The sequence below is a fragment of the Bos indicus genome, chromosome 17 (genome assembly GCF_029378745.1).
Source record: "Bos indicus isolate NIAB-ARS_2022 breed Sahiwal x Tharparkar chromosome 17, NIAB-ARS_B.indTharparkar_mat_pri_1.0, whole genome shotgun sequence".
Taxonomy (NCBI): Eukaryota; Metazoa; Chordata; class Mammalia; order Artiodactyla; family Bovidae; genus Bos; species Bos indicus.
In genome coordinates, this window is record NC_091776.1 from 63,724,377 (window position 1) to 63,748,182 (window position 23,806).

General features: G+C 49.6%; 1 protein-coding gene across 7 annotated transcripts in view; it reads right to left on the minus strand.

Annotated features, from left to right (window-relative positions):
* Nucleotides 1-23,806, minus strand: part of UBE3B (ubiquitin protein ligase E3B) — a 46,437-nt gene that overhangs the window by 14,707 nt on the left and 7,924 nt on the right. For all 7 annotated transcript variants that reach the window (XM_019977536.2, XM_019977533.2, XM_070769713.1 and 4 more), the window contains 15 exons: nucleotides 23,720-23,779; nucleotides 22,835-22,939; nucleotides 21,219-21,315; nucleotides 19,508-19,593; nucleotides 18,555-18,637; nucleotides 17,291-17,396; nucleotides 16,896-17,016; nucleotides 15,738-15,915; nucleotides 15,136-15,299; nucleotides 13,834-14,001; nucleotides 8,878-9,049; nucleotides 7,210-7,328; nucleotides 6,306-6,420; nucleotides 5,424-5,523; nucleotides 3,419-3,538 (listed from right to left, as the gene is read on the minus strand). In XM_019977536.2, coding sequence (XP_019833095.2) covers nucleotides 3,419-3,538; nucleotides 5,424-5,523; nucleotides 6,306-6,420; nucleotides 7,210-7,328; nucleotides 8,878-9,049; nucleotides 13,834-14,001; nucleotides 15,136-15,299; nucleotides 15,738-15,915; nucleotides 16,896-17,016; nucleotides 17,291-17,396; nucleotides 18,555-18,637; nucleotides 19,508-19,593; nucleotides 21,219-21,315; nucleotides 22,835-22,939; nucleotides 23,720-23,779 — 1,794 coding nt within the window. The remainder of the gene's footprint in view (nucleotides 1-3,418; nucleotides 3,539-5,423; nucleotides 5,524-6,305; nucleotides 6,421-7,209; nucleotides 7,329-8,877; nucleotides 9,050-13,833; nucleotides 14,002-15,135; nucleotides 15,300-15,737; nucleotides 15,916-16,895; nucleotides 17,017-17,290; nucleotides 17,397-18,554; nucleotides 18,638-19,507; nucleotides 19,594-21,218; nucleotides 21,316-22,834; nucleotides 22,940-23,719; nucleotides 23,780-23,806) is intronic.

Sequence of the window (23,806 nt, forward strand, 5' to 3'; positions counted from 1 at the left end):
AGAAACCTCAGCACCTCCGGCTTGCAGTCCACGCCCGAGACAGAGCCATCGGGCACGTATCCCTGTTCAGAACCTAGGATGTGACGTCAGTGTTCTCCTGCAAGATAAATCACCACGCTCAGTTTCTCTCTTGGTTCTGATCTGCTGAGGTCTTCCTGCTGCCTGATCCTGTCATTGAATGGATTCCGTGCATGTGGGTACTGACGGGCAAGTTGCTTAGGTTTTCACTTCAGAGCGGTGACTCTAAAAAACAGTGCTTGGGACAGGACAGGGCCCAGGGGTAGTCCTTTGGCCTGGCGTGAGAAGCCCCACAGCTTAACCAGGGACAAACCCGTGTCTTCAGAACTGTCCCAGAACAGGTTACAAATCAGCAGCCACGTCTGTCCTCTCATGCATGGCACCCCCAAGGACAGGGTCACGAGGGCCCCCCGTCTTACTCAGGAGATAGGCTCCAAAGTGAGCGAGCAAGGAAGAAAAATTACCTCTGAAGTCCCCTAAAGGAACAAGAACTCGATTTTGAGTGCATGGTCCTGAAAAGGACTTTTTATGCCTATGAAATGTGAAAACCATTAAGTTGGATGAAAAGAAGAGAAAAACAGGAAGTCATCATGCAGCTGCCAGGGCTTTTAAGTCACTCTGCCTAAATGTAAGATAATGATCTTGGCGCTGAGTAGGGGATGGGGAGAGAATCCTAACAGGTCCTGCAGGAAATGCAGGTTCTCCACCCTGCACCAAACAATGCCTGCCTAACTCAGAGAGACTTAGGAGCTATGTTAGTGTCACACAGACGGAACAAGAGGGTCCATGTGAAAGCCCTTAGCACAGGGTCAAGCTCACGGCCGGCGCGCCAGGAATGTTTGCTGGACTCAAATCTCAATTTTGAGGGACCAGCCCCACATGAGCCTCCTTCTGAAATACTGCAGAGAGGCATTCACTGCCTCCTCTGCCACGCCTCCTACTGCCCCCACTGCCCTCTCTCGAGAGTCCATCTGTGCCCTGAGCGGGGAGGCGAGGCGGGGGCCAGGAGCACGGCGTCCACGCCCAGAGCTGTCACCGACGGCCAGCGCTGTCACTGGGCTCCTCCGGCCTCAGTCTGGCCTCTGATGGGGTGAGGCGGACGAGGGTGTGTCTAAGGTTCCTTCTAGTTCTGAAACGCTGGCACCTGGCCCCTGTTCACCCCTGTGAGGGGAGGCCTTCCTGCAGGACTTCAGACTATTAACTGGAAACCTCCTACACAAGCCCCACCTTCAGTACAAACCGTAAAAAAGGGGACAGAATAAAAGCCCAGGAGATCAGCGGTTGAGTATCAGCTTGCTGATGCCCTCTTGTGTCCAAACCAAGCAAAGGTCACTGGGCTCCGGAGTTCTACTGACCCAAACCACTGAGTCTTGAGAACTGAGATAACTGAGTCAATGACCCTTTCCCCTTCCTAGTTCAATACGAACACCAGGGTTCAACTTAATGACATGATCTATCCCAGAGGAGCTTAAAAGACGAAAATGGACTTTGCCTAAAATCCTGACGGACCTCCCTTCTTTGATGCCCCTGGAGAATGTGCTGAGACGAGCAGGCTTGGGGTAAGCGGGCGACTCTCCCAGGACATCTGAGGCGGGTGGCGGGGAGTCTGTCACCCTCGGGAGACACCAGCTTCCACCACCCAGACGCCCTGTCATGCTGGCCACGTCAGAGTGGGCATGATGGGCGGCAGGATGGAGGAGTCTGACAGGAGAGGTGCATCCAGGCCCAAAGAAGAAAGTGCTGAAGAATCGAGTTCCTACAACACTATCGGGCTTTCTCTCCCTTGAGCTGAAGCAGAGGCTGAACTCTCTGGTGGCCCGCAGGTTGAGTTTAGTGGGTAGAAAGGTCCCTGGAGAATCGAGTTCCTACAACACTATCAGGCTTTTTCTCCCCTGAGTTGAAGCAGAGGCTGAACACTCTGGTGGCTCACAGGTTGAGTTTAGTGGGCAGAAAGGTCCCCGGAAGACTGCCGACCTTCCAGATGGTTTACAAAGACCGACTAGTTCACAACACAAGATCTGTGGGCTTCAAAACCCTAAATTTTGAGTCTTCTCTTAAAAAGTCAGAGCGTTATGGAGCCCGAACCTCCGCAAGGCAACGTGCAGGCGGCCTCCTTCAGGGGTGCGTGTTCTCTCCCTGCCAACCCTTTCCTGCGCCCCAACGCTGAGGCTGGTTGTCAGCTGTCACTCATCCAGGCACTCGTGGGGTCGGTCCAAGAAAGAGCAGGCGAAGGGGATAATATTTCTATCTGTTTAGCAAAAAACCAAAATGTCTCTGCACTGAGACACTGTCAGCCAGTGTGACTCGTCCCTGTGACTGGCAGGCCCCTGAGGGGACTTATACTTCTTATCCCTGCTTTTGAGACTGTCAAAATCGTCTTTTTACCACAGCTGTCTCTCCCCATCAGACGTCAGTGTCCATCACCAGTGGTAAGAAAACTCAAGCAAGTTCCCTAGGAGGGGCAAACAAGGTGCACACGGCCTGAGGCAGGGGTGCAAACACGAGGGGAGAAGGGCGGCCGCGGACGCCTGGCGCGGGCGGCTGGCACCGTGGCCCCGTGCTGACCTGGGGTCCCGTGACTGTACTACTGTCCTGCAGAACGTGCTGACGAGGAACTGTGGCCGGAGTGCAGTGGGTGGAAGTCCAAAGAGCAAGCGTGGGCAAGTCAACAGGCCGAGTCGCTCCTGGGAGCGGGGACACGGGGCTCAGTCACCACCCGCGCAGCAGCACAGATGGGCAGGCTGTGCACTGCACAACCTGGGGGAGCGGCTGGCAGGCGCGATGCAGACACTGCAGGTGCCTGCATTCGTGATGGTCACGTTCCAGGGTCTTGTTCCAACAAAACATACAAGGACAACTTCCTGATGTAGGGAGGCGAGTCTTCCGAGGACAGGCACCTATTTTTGAGTCACATTAAGTTGCTGTGTGGTGGGAACCCTGGACGCTAGGTCTGGCGAAGGTGGGCCACTTCACGTGCACTTCCTAAGTTTATGTCCACAAAGAACTTGTGGTCCTGTGATGGGTTTCCCAGGATAGCTCAGCAACTTAACGCCCAGCACTCCAGCTTCCACACTCATGGCTGGGTGTTGGGACAGAGTGCCTGCTGGGACAATGGAATCAGCACAGACCTGAGCCTGTCTGTCCTCGCTGTAGAGGTGAGGCTGTTCTCACTTCCTGGGGGAAAGGGAGGGAATCGCCGTGCGGGGGTCTCCCGCACGGAGGCCATGTCTAATTAAGCAGTCCTCAGGCTATCTGGCAGGACGAATGGGCGTCTCCTGCTCCCAGAGCCTCGGCTTCAGGGTCATCAGGTCAAGCAGCGGTCATTCTGTGAGCCGTTCAGGGGTCATCCACTGGAAACAGAAACCCCGCGGCTGAGCACACTCAGCGACAAGCTCCTCACCTCCAGCATCCGGGACCGGCGGATGGTGATGTGGGTGACGTGAGGGGAGGCCGAGCTGGTTTCCACAAGCCCCAGTTTCTCCTTCTCCTTGGTCACCATGTTTCGGAACAGGAGAACTCTCTGAAATGAGCAAAGGTGAGACCGGAAATGGGGTCAACAGTGGAGGATCCCAGAAAACGCGCTGTGCAAAATGAATGAAAGTTAAGCGTGGGAGAGGCCCGCAGAACGGGACGCTCTGATGTGCACTAAGGGAGGGAAGTGCCTTTTGAGAAGAGTGAACAGTCCTCTGCTCGCTCCTGGGGATTACAGAGATAGCTGAATCCGTGCCAGGGGAGAAAGGGTCCCGAAGGAGTGGTCTGGCTGCAGCCAGCGCCTGGCTAAGAATACTCTGGGCGAAAATCATTCTCCATGTTCAGCCAATAATTCACCGTAAAAACCCAACGGCAGCACGAGTTACAGAGGCTGCTTTATATAACCGTGCCTGCTCTAGAGGAAATCAATAGCGTGAATTTAAAAACACATTTCACAGAATTTTTTTCACCAGCAGAAAAAATTTTCAATGATCCTACTGTATAAAAGCCCCTGACCTTTCTATCTGCCTTCTCTGTGTCCTCAAGCACACTGCAGTCCCAGAGTAATATTTCTCAAGCATCATTTAAAAAAGAACCCTCTGGGGACAATGTACACGTGGATAGGTATGGCTAAGTCCCTTTGCTGTCCACCTGAAACTCTCACAACGTGGTTAGTCAGCTATATTCCAACAGAAAATAAAAAGTTAAAAAAATTAAAAATAAATAAAAAGAAGCCTCTTGCATTCTCAAGATTCTGACAGGCTCCCTTAGGAGCACATAACCTTTGACCCCACCCTATAATAGCACACTCAAATCATGTCAGCAGAATGTATAAATAACAGCTCCAACCATAGCTGTTTTTTTGAAAAATGGAAATCTCCCCAAAGTCAAGAGCATGGTTAAATAAAAACATTGTAAGAACAACAACATTAGTGGTAATAATGGATAACTAGACACGAGGGGAGGCTAACACACTTTACTTGATCATTCTGTGAGCTCTCGGAAGTAAATAAGTACGGTTGTGACAGAAAAAGGAGCGGCCAAAACCACCTCCTGGGAAGGGGGGCTGCTCTTCACCCCCGGGCTTCAGGGCCCTCTGGCTCCCTGACCACCTTATCCTCGTCCACGAATGCAGTGAGGAGCTGTGCATGTCATCCGTGTGTTGAGCCCACCTCCAGCCCAGTCCTCTTCTAGCTCCAGAGCCCCATGTCTGCTGGCACTGAGGAGTCGCAGACCCGTCCCCTGCTCCCCAATCCCCCAGCCCCACCCTCGTCTGTACACCACCTCCGAGAACAGCTCCCTCTCACCCAAGCCAGAAGCCTGAGCATCCTCTGAATTCCTCCACTCGTCCCCCCGAATGTCATCATTCTCCAGGGCCTCCTTCAAAATCTCTTGACATCCTTGTCTTTCTATTCCCAGGGCCCCAGCCTGAGTCCAGGCCAGGCTACCATGACATCTGCCTCTCGCCAGTCCTCCACGCTACGGGCAGAAGGAAGCTTCCTAAGAAGAACTTTGACCAGGTGCCTCCAGAGCTAAAAACTCTCCAATGGCTCTTTGCTGCTCTTGGTTCCCCAGGCTCTTCCTGCTCCAGCTCCTACAGACCTCCTTGGCTCCAGCTCTGGATTCCACCTGGCCCTCCACTGGCCCCGAAGTCTCCCTTACCCTGGGCCTGTGAGCACTGTCCACTTCTGCCCGTGGCGCCCCCTCCCGAGACCCTGCCCTGGGCTCCTGCAGCATCCACACCATAAGACCTGAATGGCCAGTTCACACTGTATCTCCCAGCACTTGGCATGGTGCCTGGCACACAGTGAATACCCACTGGCACCTGCGTTGACGGAACGATTGCTTTTATTCATGTCTGACCATTGCTGGGACGAAAATGAACAGCCAGGACCTACGGTGGTGGGAGGAGCCTGGCTTCGAGGGCAACTTACGTTTTTGTGAGGAATGACGTGTGGGATGTACTGCAGGATCAGCTGGGCCCGCTTTCTGTCCTTGTCAAGTTCCTGGAAGAGCACGCTGGGTTTGAGATCCCTGAAGAGCAAAGACACGGGTTTGGGATAAAGAGCATGAATACCATCCTCCAGACAAGGTTGGCCAGCTACGGCCAATGGGCCAAATCCAGCCTGCTGCCCACTTTTTATAAATCAAGCTTTCACGGAACGTGGTCATGCCCAGGCTTCATGTACTCTCTCCGGCTGCTTCTGAACTACGATGGCAGCATTCAGTAGGGGCAACAGACATTGGCGTGCAAAGCCTAAATTACCTACTGTGTGGCCCTTTACAGAAAAGTCTACCAGTTACTACTCTAGTGGTACAACTTGTAGAATTATGTGAGAGCTGATCTGCTCGATTAAAAAAAAAAAAAAAAGGTAGACATGATCTTACTTTTAGTTGTTGCAAGAGGATTTCCTCCACCCCACCCCCTAACGAACCCAGCTATGGGTTTTTTTATCCCACTAATCCTGCCAGAAAAAAACTGCCCTTTAATGATCATAACCTGTTGCTTAATTGGGCTGAAAAGAACCCGTTTCTTTCCAGTTTGCATATGAAGTATCTGCTAAACGTGATCTGGCTCTGCGGCCATAAATGAGCTCTCATCACGCTGAGTGTAACGGGTCCTAACAGAAGCGACTGGGCGGTGGCCTGTCCTGACAGGTGCTTTACAGGGACATATGCAGATGAAAGGACGGGATAAAGATGAAGGACCAAGTTCTCTTGGCCCTAAAACACGGTATGCTGAGCACTCAGGTGACCAGTGTAATGGAGGGACCCCGGCCTCCGTAACCTGCCCCCACCACAAACCCGGCGCTCACTTTCGCAGCCAGTGGTCCTCAGGTGCGAAGCGCCGCCGGCAGTCCCGCTCGTACAGCACCATCAGCCACCCATGGACGGACTGGAACAACTCCAGGGTCTCGCCCTTGGCGTTCTCTGTGGGGTGAATAATGGGGAGAGCTACGGTCTGAGAGCTGCTCAGGACTGGAGTGGGTGGGAAGACAGCTCTGTCTCCTTCCGTCTCCTTGAGTCCCAGCAAGGACGTCATCTCCCTCAAGCTGAACGTGACATGGAACCAAGAGGATTAAGAGGCTCCATGCGTACACTCTAAGGAACTGTGGGGACCCGGGAATCGCTCAGACACAATCACGCATGCTGTTTCCCCACTTGGATGTCATCTAAAGGACCTTTTAATCAAAGTACACTCTAACTTAAGTGTGAGCAGGCGCATGTTTTATCTTCATGGAGATCAACTCAAAGAATCAAAAGGAGATTCAGGGCAAAATTAATCATGAATAATGGTGGCACAGTGGTAAAGAATTGGCCTGCAACGCAGCAGACGTGGGTTCAATCCTTCGGTTGGGAAGATCCTCTGGAGAAGAGAATGGCTACCCACTCCAGTATCCTTGTCTGGGACGGAGGAGCCTGGCAGGCTAGTCTATGGGGGTCACAAAGAGCTGGACACAACTTGGTGACTAAACAACAACAATAATCCTACATACACATGTAAATCCTGAAGGCTTCCTGGTAGGCTAAGACTTCCACAACCACACTGCTATGTTAAGGGATCACAGAGACTGGAGAAATAAAACTTCTAATTACATGAATGGAGGTGTATTTTTTAAATTAACTCTGATGGACAAGGCTAGGAATCAACTGTGGTTCTAGACTCTGGACTCCCCGGGTGGAGCGTCAAGTGAAAGAGGGTTGACATCTTTACTTTACCTACGATTCCATCCCAGATCATCTTAAACACAAAGGAGTTCAGAAAAGAGGAGATGGTGACCAGCTCTTCCAGTTTGAATGAAATCTGTTCTTCATAAACTTCAATGTCATCGAGGATCCTAAATTAGACAGAAAGTTACTCACAGTTCCCCACTGAAAAAGGAGAGATCTATACCTTACATTGGACAAAACAATGTTAAGAAATAGGCTCTAACTTGTCAATAAACTTTACAGATAAGATGGTCTGTGGGAGACTGGCTTGGGGGTAGAGACGAAGCAAGAGTGGCCGTGAGTTGGTAACTGTTGAAGTTGGTGACTGATATGGTACATGAAGGTTCATACTATTCTTTCCACTTTAGATTGATTTGAAATTGTCTGTAGTAGAAAGTTGAAGATACAACTGAGAAAGGAAAGATACAACACGCTCTACTCCATACTTTCCATATTCCTAAGGACCTGACTGTGACACTTGATCACGACTCATGTTTGAATTACCAAGGAATCCTGACTACGAGTCTATGGATGGAAGTAGTAGACTCTTACTCTGCGTCTGTGGCAAACACTAGGGGCGCTTAGTAGGTACCTGGCAAGTATCTGAAGGTGAACGAATAAATGTTTGAAAGACCATATGAATAAATGAGCCTTATGATGCAGTTCTAGCTAAAAATGTCCTGGGAGTTGCTCTAGTCTCACTTAACGGTTTGGCTCACTCCTGGGTCACCCTTGGCCTGGCAATTAAGGGTCTCTCACCGGCAGCCGCAGACCCCTGCTCTCACCTCTAACTGCTCTCTGAGCCCTCCCTACGTGACTCTTACCCAACCCGCCACCTACGTGTCCCTAATACCCATCTGCCAACGCCTCCTAGACCTGTGTGCAATTGCCTGAGGTCCATTCCATCTTTACAATTCTTTACTAATCTTTTGTGGAAAAAGTGAAATTAAAAAAAAATACCAAATACTCAAGTAGACACATACGCTTAAAGAAAAAGGAAGGGCAGGGGGCTCACATTTGTTAATTTCCTGCCGTGCCAGGCACCATACTAACTCCTTGACATTCCTTGCCTCATTCACTCCCTATCCGATTGGTAATACTGTTTTCCATTCTACTGTTGAGGAACCCGAGGCTCAGAGAGGTTGAGCAACTTGCCCAGGGTGAGCTTGACAAGAACCGCCAGCACATCCTGACCTCTTCCTGTGCCGAGACTATGCTGAACACTGATCTCCCTTGCCTTGCCACACAGCCAAGAGGCGCTACGAGTTCCCAACTAGAGCTCAGGAAACGGGCCCAGAGAGGCGGAGGCCCTTCCTCCCTGGCCCAGGGTGTCTCAGCCAGTGGCTGGGCCACCTTCTGCACCCTGGCTCTGGAATTTTTCCGAGTAACTACTTAGCCCAGTGAGTAAGTAGCCAAGGTGTGGCCTGAACCCAGCTCCAGGGCCCCCAAAGCCCACATCGAGCGGTAGTGGCCTGGCTCTCCTGTAGAGGATGGGAGCTAACAAATGCTGTCTACTACAAGCCCCCCACTTTGTTAAACGTCTTGTCTGCCCCTTTTAACGATGGGTCCAAATGCTCGAGGTAATCCCTCAGCAATGGCTTCCTTGCTGACACTGTAGTTGGGTCTCTCCACTCCACGTTCGGGGAAAGGAACTCAGCCCCACAGTGGTCAACCTACGTGATGAGGTGCCGGGAACAGTCACAGAACAGCATCAGCATGGCCAGAAGCTGCTTAGACTCCTCCGTGTCATTGTTGAGGCACTCCAAGAAGAGCTTCAGCCCTCCGTGGGGCCCCAGCTCACAGATAAATGCCCACAGTTTGGGCAGCAGGTCATCGAGGTAAGTGAGACCTGAAAAAGGAGACAGAAACCGAAGCTTCAGGTGGGGCTCCACCTGGTCCCTTATTTCTCCTCCACTCCAGGAAAGCAAAACACTTAAACTTATCAATCTGTGTGACAGAAAGAAAATGCCATTACAAAGAAAAGCATCATGAGAACAATGTTGCCCATGAGAACAATGATAAGAGCAGCTAAGAGTCAATGGGTGCTTAGTTACTATGTATCAGATACCATTCTGAATACTCAGGCACTACTTCCTTTTACCTTGTGAAACCCATATTGCCCTTTTATAAGGCAGGGAACTGAAGCCCAGAGAGATTGAGTAATTGGCCCCAAATCACACAGCCAGTAAGTGTCAGACCCAAGAATAGAACCCAGATTTACCTGACTCAAAGTTTATGTTTTTCTTTTTTAAGATTTTTTGATGTGGACCATTTGAAAAGTAACGAATTTATTACAACACTGCTTCCATTGTATGTTTCAGTTTTTTGGCCATGAGGCACTTGGGATCTTAGCTGCCCAACCAGGACTGAGCCCACACCCCTGCACTGCGAGGTGAAGTCTTAACCACTGGACCACCAGGGACGCCCCCTCAGTGTTTATGTTTTATTTCAGGGATTAGCAATTTTTTTGTGGAAAAGGCCAGAGAGCAGTTTTAGATTTTTAGTCTGGACCAGTCTCCGTCAAAACTACTCAACGCTACTATCGCAGAACAGAAGCAGCCACAGGCAATAGGTAAAGAAACGGATGTAGCTGTGTTCCAACAAAACTTTACTTACAAAAGTGTGAGCTGATTTGGCCCACGCGCCATAGTTTGCTGATCCCTGTTTTAAAATATCTTGTAGGCTTATCCACATTGAGCAGCGCTTTGTCTCATCCACTTCTATTATTCTATCTCTTAGAAATGGGAAAGCAGTGAACGACCACTGCAGAGATACTTTGAAGCATCATACAAAAATTCACCATGGGTGAAAGAATGAAACTAGACTACGATCTTATACCGTACACAAAAATAAACTCAAAATGGATTAAAGAATTGAATATAAGATCTGAAACCATGAAACTTCTAGAAGAAATCATTTAAGTTGCTTGACAAGGGTCTCAGAAAAAAACAAAGCCAATGAAAATAAAAATCAGCAGGTGGGACTAGAGCAAACTAAAAAGCTTCTGCACAGCAAAAGAATCGTCCACAAAATGAAAAGGCAATCTAAGGGATGGAAGAAAATACTTGTAATCATATACCTGATCAGGGGTTAATATCCAAATTATATGAAGAACTCATGAAACACACCAAAAAAACCCCCAAGCCATCTGCTTAAAAAGCGGTCAGAGGATCTGAGCACATTTTTCCGGAAAAGACATACAAACAGGTACACGTAAAGGTGCTCAACGTTACTCGTCATCAGGGAAATGCAAACCAAACCACGGTAAGAGATCACCTTACACCTGTCAGCACGGCTATCTTCAAAAAGACAAGAACTAACTAGTGCTGGTGAGGATGTGGAGAAAAGAGAACCCTTGTGCACCGTTGGTGGGACTGTAAATTGGTGCAGTCATCATGGAAATCAGTATGGAGATTCCTCAAAAAAAAAAAGAAAATACAATTACCGTATGATTCCAACAATTCTACTTCTGCATATTCATTCATTGGAAGAAAACAAAAACACTGATTTGGAAAGACACATGCATCCCCATGTTCACAGGAGCATTGTTTACAATAGCCAAGGTAAGGACACAACCTAAGTATCCATCAGTGTGTACACACACACACACACACAGGAATACTATTCAGTCATAAAAAAAGGACGGTCATCTTGCCACCTGTAACAACAAGGATGGACCCTGAGGACAACTGGACTGTATGATCTCATTTATATGTGAGAACTAAAAACAAACAGACACAGAACAGATGAGTGGTTGCTGGGGAAGGGGGCGGGCGGTCGGGGGAAGGTAAGCAAAATGGGGGAAGAGGATCAAAAACGACAAACTTCCCTGGGGGTCCATGGCTAGGACTCCGTGCTCCCAGTGCAGGCGCCCTGGGTCAATCCCTGGTCAGGGAACTAGATCCCACGTGTCACAACTAAAGATCCTGCATGCCACAGCTAAGGCCTGGCACAGCCAAATAAGCTAAAGAAGGACATACTCCAAGTTATAAAATAAATAAACCATGGGGATGTAAAGTACAGCATGGGGACCACAGTTAACAATATATATACTGCAGTTTTGAAAGCTGCCAAGAGGGTGGATCTTGAAAGTCCTTATCACAGGAAAAAAAAAAAAGAAAAAAAATTTTTTTAACAATGTATGGTGACAAATGTTAACTAGCCTGTGTGGATCATTTTGCAACGTGTACAAATACCAAACGATTATGCTGCGCACTTGAAACGAAGATAATGCTGCATGTCAACTATTAAAACTCAGCTTAAAAAAAAGAAAGAAACGGGATAAGTAGTTAACACTGCAGAGATGACAGGTGTACTTCTACAGGGCAAACATACTCATTTACAGCATGATGTACCAATTCACTGCGGCTGCCTCCTGAGCAGCTTGGACAGAAACAGGGACGCCGTGGTCTGGAAGCCGTGTCAGAGGGGCAGCATGTGGCTCCAGGACCAATACACGAACGTGAGGGGCACAAACGGAGACCTTCTGTAGACTGAGAGCAGGAAAACTGCAGCATTTTTAAAACCACTATGTTACTTTCTATCATTCGTGTACAGTGTTGTGTACAGCCAAACTGACAGAATGAATACTACACAGACTTTAGTTTATCTTTTTTAAATTAGCCATGTGGCACAACCTGTGGGATTTGTAGTTCCTCATCCAGGGACTGGACCCGGTTCCCAGCAATGAAAGCACTGAGTTCTAACCACTGGACTGCCAGGGAATTCCCTAAAATCATGTATTCTCTGCTTGCCCAGGAAACTTCTTTTGGATGCTCTCACTGGGACAATGGGGGCTGTTTACTCTGGTTATCTTAAAAAATTGGACACAGGCTACAACCTCAAAATCTGACTCAGTATGCTTCCCGGACTCTCCCACTGGGTGCTGGGATGCCAGTTCATCTGTGCCCCCTCCTTTGCACTCAGGAAAGCGGCCCTCAGCCCCAGGCCTTTCACCCGCCCCTCTGCTCAACCCCCGAGCAGCACATTCGCATGCTGGCTTGGCATCTCCACTGCGGGTCCAGCAGGCACCCTAAACTCATCACAGCCCAAGAGAACTCTAGATGCCCCTTGATCTCACCTCACTTCCCCAGATCCAATCTACCCGTGAGACCTGTCGATTCCACCTCTAAAACACATCATAATCCTCCCACTTTCATCCCCATTGGCCCAATGATTCTCAACCAGGAATGATTTGCCCCAGAAGGGGCACTGGACAATGCTGGGAGACACGTATGGTTGTCATGAGTGGGGAAGAGGGGCTACTGGACCCTGTAGGTAAGGTGCCAGGGGCAGCTGAACATCCTCCAATGGATAGGACCACCTTCACAACACACAACTGTCTGGCCCCAAATGTGCTCTGGTCCAAGTCAACAACGTCTCTCATCACTCTGACTGTCACAGCGCCCTTCATTATAGCAAATGTATTTACCTCTTGCTTATTATTGTCTTCACACTACTAGAATGCAACACTTTTGGGAACACAGATCTTGGCTGTCTTATTCCCTCTTGTGTCTTCAATGCCCAACACTCACAGGCTCTATAAATATTTGAAGATGAGTAAGTAAGTGATGACAGAAGATGAGATGGTTGGATGGCATCACCGACTCAATGGACACGAGTCTGAGCAAACTCTGGGAAAGAGTGAAGGACAGGGAAGCCTGTCCATGAGGTCACAGAGTCAGACACGACTGAGCGACTGAACAACAACACAAGGTAAGAGTGAAAGACAGAAGCAGCAGCAATTTGATTCAAAAAAATGTAAAAAGCAACAGAGAAATTCTTGACCCTTTATGCAGTCAGCAGCTTCAAGGCTTACATTTTGTCCTCACAATACCAACCATACGAACAATTCTCGCACTGCAACTTCCAAGCCCTGATGCCCAATTCTCTGCTCACAGTGGGGACTTTCTTCCCTGCTCAGCTAAAAAGGAAAATGTCGGGCACATCCATGAAATGAGGTCTCCTGCAGCCAATAAAAATGAGAGTTTAACAACAAGGACCTACGGTAGAGCACAGGGAACTCTGCTCAATGTTAAGTGGCAGCCTGGATGGGAGGGGAGTCCGGGGAGAATGGATACATGTACATGTATGGCTGAGTCCCTTTTGTTGTCCACCTGAAGCTAACACAACATTGTTAATTGGCTATACCCCAATACAAAATTAAAAGTTTAAAAAAAGTGAGGTTTTAAAGAATTCTGAGACAAAATGCTTATAATGTGATTAACAGAAAGGGGAAAAAAACTATACATTTCAATCTAAATACATATATATGTAACACACTCAGGACCAAATGGTTACCTACAGACTGGGGGATTAAGAGTGGTTTAAATTTTCTTTTCTCTGTTTCTTGTCTTTTCTAGTTTTCTCTTCATTAAAAAAAAATTAACTTTTTTAGAAAGCCAGTTGTACTTCATAATGGAAATAAAAGCCAGGTCTCAGGAACAAACTAGAAGTGCTAGGCCCAGGATGAACTCGAGCTATAGCTGAGGTGGGCCAATCTCTAAGAAGAACAGCAAAGACACCCTTCTTCAACATGATTTCTGAGTCAAGGAAGCCAGGAGAGAATCAACATCTTAGAGAACTGGTCTGGCAGATGTGAGCGAGGGCAAAGGCCGCCCTGGGACCCCGGACCTGTGAGGACCTGCAGCCGGATCTGGGTGAGAGTCGCCAGCGAAGTCTGGTAGAGGACGCAGACCCTGCAGACCTTCTGCGCCTCCGCGGAGTCCACACGCTTGCCCCCGACGGGCCTCAGTATGTTGCGGACTGACGCTGACTTCTGAAACGCTCGCTTTAGGAGAGCTGCCGGCGAGAGGAGAGGGAGCATGTGAGTAGGAGCTCAGCCATCTGCCCAACGCCTCCCCAGAAAAGGGAAGGGCGTTTCAGTAGAGCTCCAAACTTCCAGCCGGAGCCAGACAGGGAGGCTCTCCTGTGATTCGAATCCTCTCTTTGGGGTAAATCAGAAAAGCAGTGACAACAGGTTTTTGGGAGAACACAAAGACCTCTTCAGAATAGGAGACTCTTCAGAACAAGCAGAACGTATCGATTCAGTTTGTGGATTCCTTTACTGTAACCACTTAACTTTAGAACCCACAAAGGTAAAATCTGAGGACTCTACTAGGGGAAGGGGGGAGAAGTGTGGGGCCTGGCTGATTCCCAACGTGCTGTGCTTTCAGAGGCAAGTAGCAGCATCAACTTCAAGTACACATATTCGGTTTGGGGTTGCACTCGTTTACACCTTCCCATTTATATCCTGCTGAAGGTACAAGCCTGTGCTCACTGATGGCTACAACATGGAACTCTGCAATACGCTGGGCGGCAGGAGAAAAGCCACACTGAACCCCACAATCTGCCACAGGCAGGTAAGCCCTCCAAATTATGTGCCAGAAGCACTGCCTTCATTTTACCGGCACGGGCTATGAGAAACCTTTCCATGGGACCCGCTTCCATGGATCCTGCAAGGGGGACACTGAGGTGGCAGCCTGCCCAGTGACCACTGTCCCTATATTAGGAATTCCACAGGGGAGGTTATCTTTTATGACTAGAAACTCAGAAAAGCTCTACCTCCCTTAAGAAATCAGTCCTCCTCCTTCTTTCTACTAATGAGAATAAGAAAAGGTCCATAAATTCCTTCTCATTTCTGGCTATTAGAAATTCAAAGCCAAAAATAGAAACTTCCAGCCGAATGGAAGCTCAGAAATGAGTGCAGCCGCCCTCATGGACCATCTATGGATGCTCAGGACACTCGACCTTAATTTTGTTCACAGTTATTCCCTAGCCCTTGTTTTCTCTCCCTAAGGATTTTCTCTCACTGTTCTGTTAGACTTAAGCCATCTCAAATCTTCAAGAGAGAGGACAGAGGTCATGTGACAGAGGGGACTCCCAGGCACCCAGGGCCATTGAGGAGCTGGACTTGGGGCAGGCGGAGCCACTCACTCTTCACGGGCAGCACGTTCTGCGGGGAGGCCGGCGGCGCGTGGGCCGGCTCCTGGGTCTCCAGCAGCTTCTTGCTCAGGATGTCGCTGAAGAAGACCCGGATAAGAGGCACCCCCCACAGGAACTGCAGCTGCTTGGTGATCAAGGGCATGGACTCGTTGAGGCTGGGCGAGAGCAGGAGAGGGGGCATGTCAACCCCACATGACAGGAGGCCATCTGGAGGGGTGGCTGGGAACTGCCCCTCGGCACGGCAAATAGGACCCTAAGAGAGGTGTGGGGTCCCCAAACTGCCGCCGAGGCCCGGGTGCAGTGGCACCGATCTCCTCCTCAGCTTGTGCTCCACCCAGGCTTCCTTTGCTGGGGCAGCCCCACGGCTCTCCCCAGGCCCCATGGGTCTCAGTCGCCTCCCAGCCACCCTCGACCTGTTCGCTCTTCATCCTGATTCCATCCTGTTCACCACCCCGTCGATGAAAGCTGCCTGATGCCTAGTGCGCCGTCGTCTTCATAGCTGGCCCACCAATCTCGACGAGAGGCGGGGGCAGTGGTGGGAGGCAGGCAGGAGAAGGAGACAAGACAGGCAGGGCTCTGCCTCCAGGACTCACCCGTAGTCCACGGACTGGGAGAACCAGCCGAGGACGGGGTGCCAGTGGGTCAGGTTGGACTTCTTCTGGGACACGTACTTCTGACAGTAGCAGAGCATCTGGGTGAGCAGACTCACGAAGCCGTCTGTCTCCTCCTCTAACACCCTGGGGCTGAGGGAGCCCAACTGTAGGAGGTTGCCTGCAAAGAGAAGGTGGAGTGCGATGGGCCGGGGCCAACATGCTTCCTCGCCTCCCAGCCCTGCTCCCTGCCCCGGGCCCAGGCACCCATGTCCATGGGCAGGAATAAAGTCCCTGGAGAGGGACCTGTGGTGCTGGGGCTGCAGCACAGGTCAGGGCTCAGAAACAGGCCGATCCGGCCTCCAGTCCAGGCTCTGCTGCAGGCGAGCTGGCCGACCCTCAACCCACCTCTCGAGTCTGCTTCCTCCTCTGCAACATTGGAACAAGGATCCCCTATCTTGATGTGAGGATTATTTGAAGTAACAAGCAAAAGGCCAGATTTTTAAGTGAGCATAACACTTCATTATACTAGTATTCTAAAATCAAGGGTCAACACAAAGAATGATCTTCTGAAGAAGATCTGAAAGTCCTGGAAAACCACTGTTATTTAGTGTTCACTGAAGTTACTTAATGTCTTACTCTTACCATCGACTCCTTTAAAATGTAGCCCTAAGAACCTTTTTATATTTCCTCTAACCCTTTTTTCCCCCTCTAATTTCTAATTCCTCTATTTCCTCTAATGAGGCAAACAGAATTCTGCTGTTTTAAACTCTCCTATCCACAAACCCTTTCCTCATCTAAATGAAAATGTAAAATAAATGCTAGACTCCATTCTGGTCTAAGCCCCACCCATTGTGCTCTCTGCTCTCCTGAGCTGAGAATTCTCCAGGAACTCACACGTTTCCATTTTTCCCTGGCTGCCAGGAAGCAAAAGGGCTGAAATGTAACATTCACTTACGGTCACTCCCCTGGTCTGCCATGCTGATACATTTTCCATGTGACTTTCAATTTTATGTATCTAGTTTAACTATTCACCTTTTACTGCAAGCACTTCCAGCTTGTACTAAAAACAGCTCGTGGTCTCCAGAATGGTGGAAAGCAAAACCCCTGGGCTTTTGCCCATGCCCAGGACACCATCAAATTCTGACCGTGGGTACTCACCCATGAGACAAAGCGTATGGCATCCTTCCAAGCTTTCACACACATCACGGCATCGATCTTCATCTCTTAAAAATGCGATGAATTTACGGAGCATGTCATGAGATTCTAAAACAGTGAGGCGCTGCGAACAATCGCAGACTGTTAAAGTGGAGGCTGACAGGAGGAATTTCCCACCAGAGTGTGAACCCCGTCACCTGCAGACCACCCCCTGGCTGCCAAACATGTTCTCCATCACCAGGGAGAAAACAAAGATGAGACCCCTTTTCTTTGGGCTTCCAGCCTGAGTATGTCTACGGTGGCTACTGATTTTGGAGAAACGTCAGGAGAAGAGGCTAAAATTTCTATTCTAAGGACAAAGGCAAAAATGGGATTGCGGGAGTGCAGAGCCCACTGACCTCGGGGGTCACGGTGCTGAGATGAGTCACGAGGGCGGGCACGGACACGATGTGGATGAGGAACGGCCGGATTAGATTGTCTGAAAATTGTGCAGCAAGCACGGGGCTAGACACAGACAGATCACCTCACTCAAGAGGACTGTACTGCAAACCTGGAACAGAAGAACAATCCCACCAACACCCCCAAATCCCCTGAAGGTATGCTTCACAGGACTTCAAGGAAGACTGGATGTGAAATGGGCCCATCCCCTGGGGGAAGGGCTGAATCAGTGATGGCTTATGATGAAGCTATGAAAAAATCAATTCACTGAAGTTTTACTGACATCAGAGAATCCTCACTCTTTAACTGACTTAAAAAGAGCAGGATAAGAAACTATATACATGGGAGAGGAGGAGGGAGTAGTGACAGGAAAGGAAACAGAGAGGGGCTCCTGGGCTGCCAGCGCTGTGATGCTGACATGGGTGTGTTTGCTGCTAAGTCACCAACAGGGCTTCCCGTGGCTCAGGGGTAAAGAACTCGTCTGCCATCGCAGGAGAGGTAGGTTCAATCCCTGGGTCGGGAAGATTCCCTGGAGAAGGAAATGGCAACCTACTCCAGTTATTCCTGCCTGGGAAATCCCACGGACAGAGGAGCCTGGCGGGTTACAATCTGTGGGGTCACAAAGAGTCGGATACAACTTACGTGACAGAGCATGCAAACAATTTTAATGAGAATAAATAAAAGTATTGATTCCATGCAAAGATGGCAATTTTAGATACAGTGGTTTAAATAAAATATATCATTAATCTCCCCTTTCTTTTGACTTTTTACATAGAGTTCTCATCAGATAGAGCAGGCTTGTCCAACCAAACCTCCTGTGATGATGGAAATATTCCTTAAGTTGTACTGTCAATATGGTTTTCACTAGTCACCTGTGGTCTCTGAGCCACCTGAAATGTGGCTAATGAAATCAAGGAACTGAATTCTTAATTGTATTTAATTTTAATACATTTCCATTTGAAAGAGTCCCATGTGGCTAATGGTTTCTAGACCAGCTTGGCAAACTGTTGCCCACAGGTCAAAATCTGCCCACTGCTGATTTTTGTAAATAGAGTTTCTTGGGAACACACAGCCATCTCCATCTGTGGCTGCCTGGCTACAGTGGCAGAGCAGCTGTGACAGAAGATCTGAAAACACTCGCTAGCTGGCCTTCTTCAAAAGGAGTCTGCAAGAGAAGGTGCCTTCAGAAGCACACCAGCCCCTCAGCTACAGCTCCCTACTTACCGCATCGCTAGGGAAAAGGCGGCCGTTAAAGTGCCTTTGGATAGACAAGGCCGGGGTCTCGCCAGGCCACGGGTTAGCAGGATCTGAAAAGAACATCGTAACTGGTCGGGGTGATGCCAACTTTATATTCACGTGTACGTAAAAAAGGTACAACGAGTGCTTCAGATTAAAAAAAAAACGTATTAGGATGTTTCTAAAAAAATGAAAGAAAACTAATGGGTATGGAGGTCCGTTGTCCCACTCTACTTTAAGTATTACACCTAAGTTTTTAAGAATAATAGCTAAAAAAAATTAACAGCTGATAGAAAGAATACCAGATTTAAGATCGCAACTATTTTAGAAGCATTTCGGAGTTAGGGTGTGAAGCAGAAGCTGCCACTGAGAGGAGCTGTGGAGAATCCACCCTGGGCCGCCATGGCGCTTCGCAGGGCTGTCATGAGGAGAAAAGGAAACCCAACTAGATGAGAGCCCACCGCAGCCCCAGGTGGAAGGATGGACTCAATCCACGTCACTTCTCAAACTCCGGAATTCCAAAGTACTTTTAAACACTGATGAGACAGATTTCTGACAATTCCCTGGATATGCGAACTGGCCTGATAACACGCAGGGTGGACCAAAGGCTGCTGGAGGACGTGGGACGAGAAAGACAGTCCTAGGCGCTGACCAAGAAGGAGCCTGACGGGGCGCGTCCTGAGGCCTCCTGCCCGAGCTCCAGCTTCAAGTGACTGGACTGTCCTTACAACTAACAGGTAAACACAACAAAGGGATCCCAGCCACTGTCCCCTTTTTACACAAACCCTGAGGCGGGGGAGGGCGGAGAGGGCGCTGGGCTGTAAGCCCTTCCTGCACAAACTACTGCTCTGAGGCGGGCGGCAGATATGCCAAAACCAGAGGTAAAACCCAAGTTGAGGTATTGGAGAATGAAGCCACACGTCAAGAATGAAGTCACAGACCTGCAGAACAGGGTAGAATCCACGCTGGTTGAGATGGCCCATTATGTTTGCACAGATGTGGTTCAGGGCTGGTCGAAGACTCTCACCTGAATGAAGGAAAAAAGTCTGAGAAAGAAAAAAAAAAAAAAAAACTAACCTCTGACCGTCACGTGAACTGTTTATGTCCCCAGGCTCCGGGCCGTAAGGAAACCAGAGCTCCTCTGGCTTGCCTTCCTGCTCCCCTTGGGCCTGGTATCAGAAGAGATGCGGTATTTTCAGGATTCTCCCTCCTGCAAGGCCTGGTTCAAGGGTCACCTCTTAAGAGAAGGGTCCTATCGGTTTCCAGAAGCACCGTCCTCGGCCTCCAAGCTCCTGCAGCACCTTTTCTACGTCCCTCCGAGGGCCTGGCACTTTGTACCCACTGCGGCAACCTCCGCTTCCCACTGGGACACAAGGTCCCTGGCAGGGCCCAAAACACAACACGTTTTAAATGCTTCTTCCCCGACCCCCCCCCACCCAGAGTCCAGGATCAGGCCCCAGAGAATCCCTCCTTCCTGGCCTGCAGCCTTGGCACAACAGTTTCCTCTGCTTCAAAGTTCTGTCCGTCCTCTGCGCACCCTACCTCTCCCTCCAGCTCTCAGCTCAGACACCGCTTCTTCAGGAAAGCCTGAGCCCCACACAAGGCAGGGCCTCTCACCCCACTGCACCTCACTTCTCCTGGGCTCCTCCTTCCAAGCGCCACCTGCCACACTGGTGTCGTGACCTGTACATACTCACATACATCACTCATACAGTCACACATATTCATATAAATATATATATATGTACACGTTGTCGTTCACTCACTAAGTCACGTCTGACTCTTACAGCCTCATGGACTGCAGTCCACAGGGCTCCTCTGTCCAGGGGATTCTCCAGGCAAGAATACTGGAGTGGGTTGCCACTTCCTTCTCCAAGAGATCTTCCCGACCCAGGGATCAAACTCAGATCTCCTGCACCGGCAGGTGGATTCTTTACTACTGAGCCACCAGGGAAGCCCCATACTCTCTCTAACATCTGTCTCCTCTCCGGCCCCCAGACTCAAGTGTGTTGAGGAGGGGTGGGCGCACAGAGTTCAGCCCTAAAGCCCCTGGAGGACAGTGACCTTTCCCACAACTCTGGTGCCTGCTCAGCACCTTGCACAGAGTACGCTATGATGAATGGATGAACGACATGAATGTATAAAACACGTGAGGCTGAGTTTAGGATTCAGGGACAGAGGCAGTTTTATGGGCAAAGCAGAATTATCTTATGAGCTTTTAGTGTTTTTAGGCTGCGTTGTACAGCATGCAGGATCTTAGTTCTCCAGAGAACCCACGACCCCAGCATTGGAAGCATGGAGTCTTAACCACTGGACCACCAGAGAAGTCCCTAAAATAGAATTATTTGCTGCTGAACATCCTCCATGTGAAGCGACGAGGCTTAAGTGAATATGATCGCCTGGAGGCTGTGATGCTCTGGGCGCTGTTAACAAGTGAGCTCAGAGGGACCGTGCCTTCTCTCGATACTGAGCGTGTTCTAGACACCGTGGGGCAGCGGGATGGGACACGCCAAGGCCATCTCCATGCGTGTGGTTCCAGGCCCCTCCCTGAGGCTCATGGCGGCAAAAACACTTCTTGAAAAGGTCCCCCAAACTCCCAAACTCTCTATGGAAATGCGACTTGGGGAAGACTTTGAAGTGAGTCTCACCGACCTTTTCCCCGGAGAATTTTCCACGTTGACGTGTCCGTGAAGGTGACAAGCATCGTGAGGTACAGGGTGATGAGTTTGGAGTCTTGCAAAATTTCCGGCTATAAACAACAGAGTGAGACTGAGACATGCGCCCTCCAGCCCAAGGCAGCAAAACAATCCATTTACAACGTTTCTGACTGCAGACAAACGAGTCGGGATTCTAAGCTTTTATTCTTTTTCTCTCGAGGAGTCACTGCTTCAGGAGTTAAATGATGGGGATTTTGGCACATGAGGGCTTGACCACAGAACCTGAAAGACACTTAAGACTGGTGAATTGAGAATTCTTAGAAAACAAGATGACCAGCGCTGGCTTGCTTACATGTACGCGTTTAGTACTTAACACGTGTGTGCGTGTACACTGCAGCCACAGAGAAGAAATGCAATCGAACAGAACAAGGACAGTGAGCGCAGACTTCTGGCTTTACCACTTACTAGCTGTGTGATCTTGGGCAAGTTTCCTAACCTCTCTGTACTTCCTCCCCTGTTGACTGGAGACAGTAACGCTGCTTCTTCCATTGGGTTGTTATGAGACACAAATGGATTAATGTATATAAAGCACTAGGAAGAGCACCTGGCACACAGATCACACTAGGTAATACTGGCTATTCCTATGATGATGACTATAATTTATGCTTTCTCCTGGGTCAAGGCTGAGAGAGCCATTCGCGAGCGCCTTCAGAGAGACGTCTGGGAATGGATCACTGGGGGCTCTGGCAACATTTGCTCCATAACTCAGTCACCAGCAGGGTCCACGCCAAGCCTCTGCCCCTGAAACGTCTAGCCTCCACACGAGCGAAGTGGAAATGGCCGCTGTTGGCACACACACACACCCTGCCCGCCTTCCTGAAACACAAGGGAGGGCACTGGACCAGGCGGGGCTGAGGGCGGCACTCCATCTGTCTTGCCACCGTGCCCAGGGCAGGGTTGAGGCCAGGATCCCACTGGACCTTTACGAGTCCGCCCAGATCTCTGAACTGGTGTGTGGAGGGGAGCCCTCCCTTTTCCCTTTGGTCAGGACACAGTAAGGACGTAAGGCCCAGAACCACTGGCCACCGTGATTACAGCAGGAGAGGCCGAGGGGATTCCCAAAGGGAGCACAGAGGACAGCAGTGAAGAGATGGCAACTCCAGCAGCCCCTGGCTCGTCATCCCCAGCTGCCTCTTACAGAAAGACTCTACAACAAGATGTCCTCTTCCTTCCGTAGCTCGTGTGTATTACCAGCTGCACTCATGTCGGATGTCTGCACTGGTCACAGGGGCCTGACTCACATGACAATGTCAACTCTAGAGTATCCACTACATCAAAAGGACAGAAGGGAAAACAACAGATTCCTGGCATCAAGACTGTGGTGAGACCAGGTCAATATTCAAAACTTTGTGCATGAAAAAGGCGCTCAGGCTGATAACAGCATCTCACTCACTCTCTCCAGGGACAGGGCTCCAGTAATTCATTACTAGACTCCAGCTGGGAGATCACACAGGTAGTAACATCTATGAGTGAGTCACGAGGACTCCGAAAGCACACCCTGCAGCCCGCACGTGCAAAGGACAGGCTTACAGTCTTGTTTTTATTTTTTACCTTGAGCTGCTCAAGAAACTCACAGCAATACCACAGGATGTCTTTGATCTGTTTAATCCATAGGAGAGTGAGATCCTTGGAAAGAGCCAGGGACACGTACCACACCTGCAGGCAGGAAAAAAAGAGGAACGTAATGGCCAGTTACACGATTAAATGACATATATTTCAGAGACTGGAATGGGATCAAACAGCCAGGTCTAGAGTCAGACGAGGTGGGGGATGAATGGATAAATAAGCAGCGAGTAGGATTTCTTCTGGGCTTCCCTGGTGGCTCAACAGTAAAGAATCCACCCGCCCATACAGGAGACACTGGTTCAATTGCTGGGTTGGAAGATGCCCTGGAGAAGGCAATGGCAACCCACTGCAGTATTCTTGCCTGGGAAATCCCATGGACAGAAGAGCCTGGCAGACTATAGTCCATAGGGTTGCAAAAGAGTCAGACACGACTGAGGGACTAAACAACAACAGGACTCATTTTAACACTAAACTCAAAGGTAAACAGCCTGGTAAGGGGATTTGCCGTCCTGAGTAAGAGGCAAGGGCTAAACACAGCTTCTTGGATAACGCAGAGACTGAGGAAATCAACTGTACTTTGTTAGTATTTCTGATCCATTACTTATTTGCGTGTGGATGTGAACATATGCCAACCCACTCCAGTATTCTTGCCTGGAGAATCCCATGGACAGAGGAGCCTGGTGGGCTACAGTCCATAGGATCGCAGAGTCAAACACGACCGAAGCAACTTAGCACATGCGCACACCCACATGAACATAAGCAGACCCATACACAATAGTCAGAACATTCAAGGGGAACTTTCAGAGCCAAGCAGGCCGGCTTGTGGGGTGGTGGGAGACTTTTTGGCACCCCCCTACCAACCCCACTCACCTTGGGTTCATTCTCAGCTTCCATGCTGCTCAGGATACAGCGACACAACTTCTCAAATCTCTGCAGAGAGGCATAATGGGGGTTATA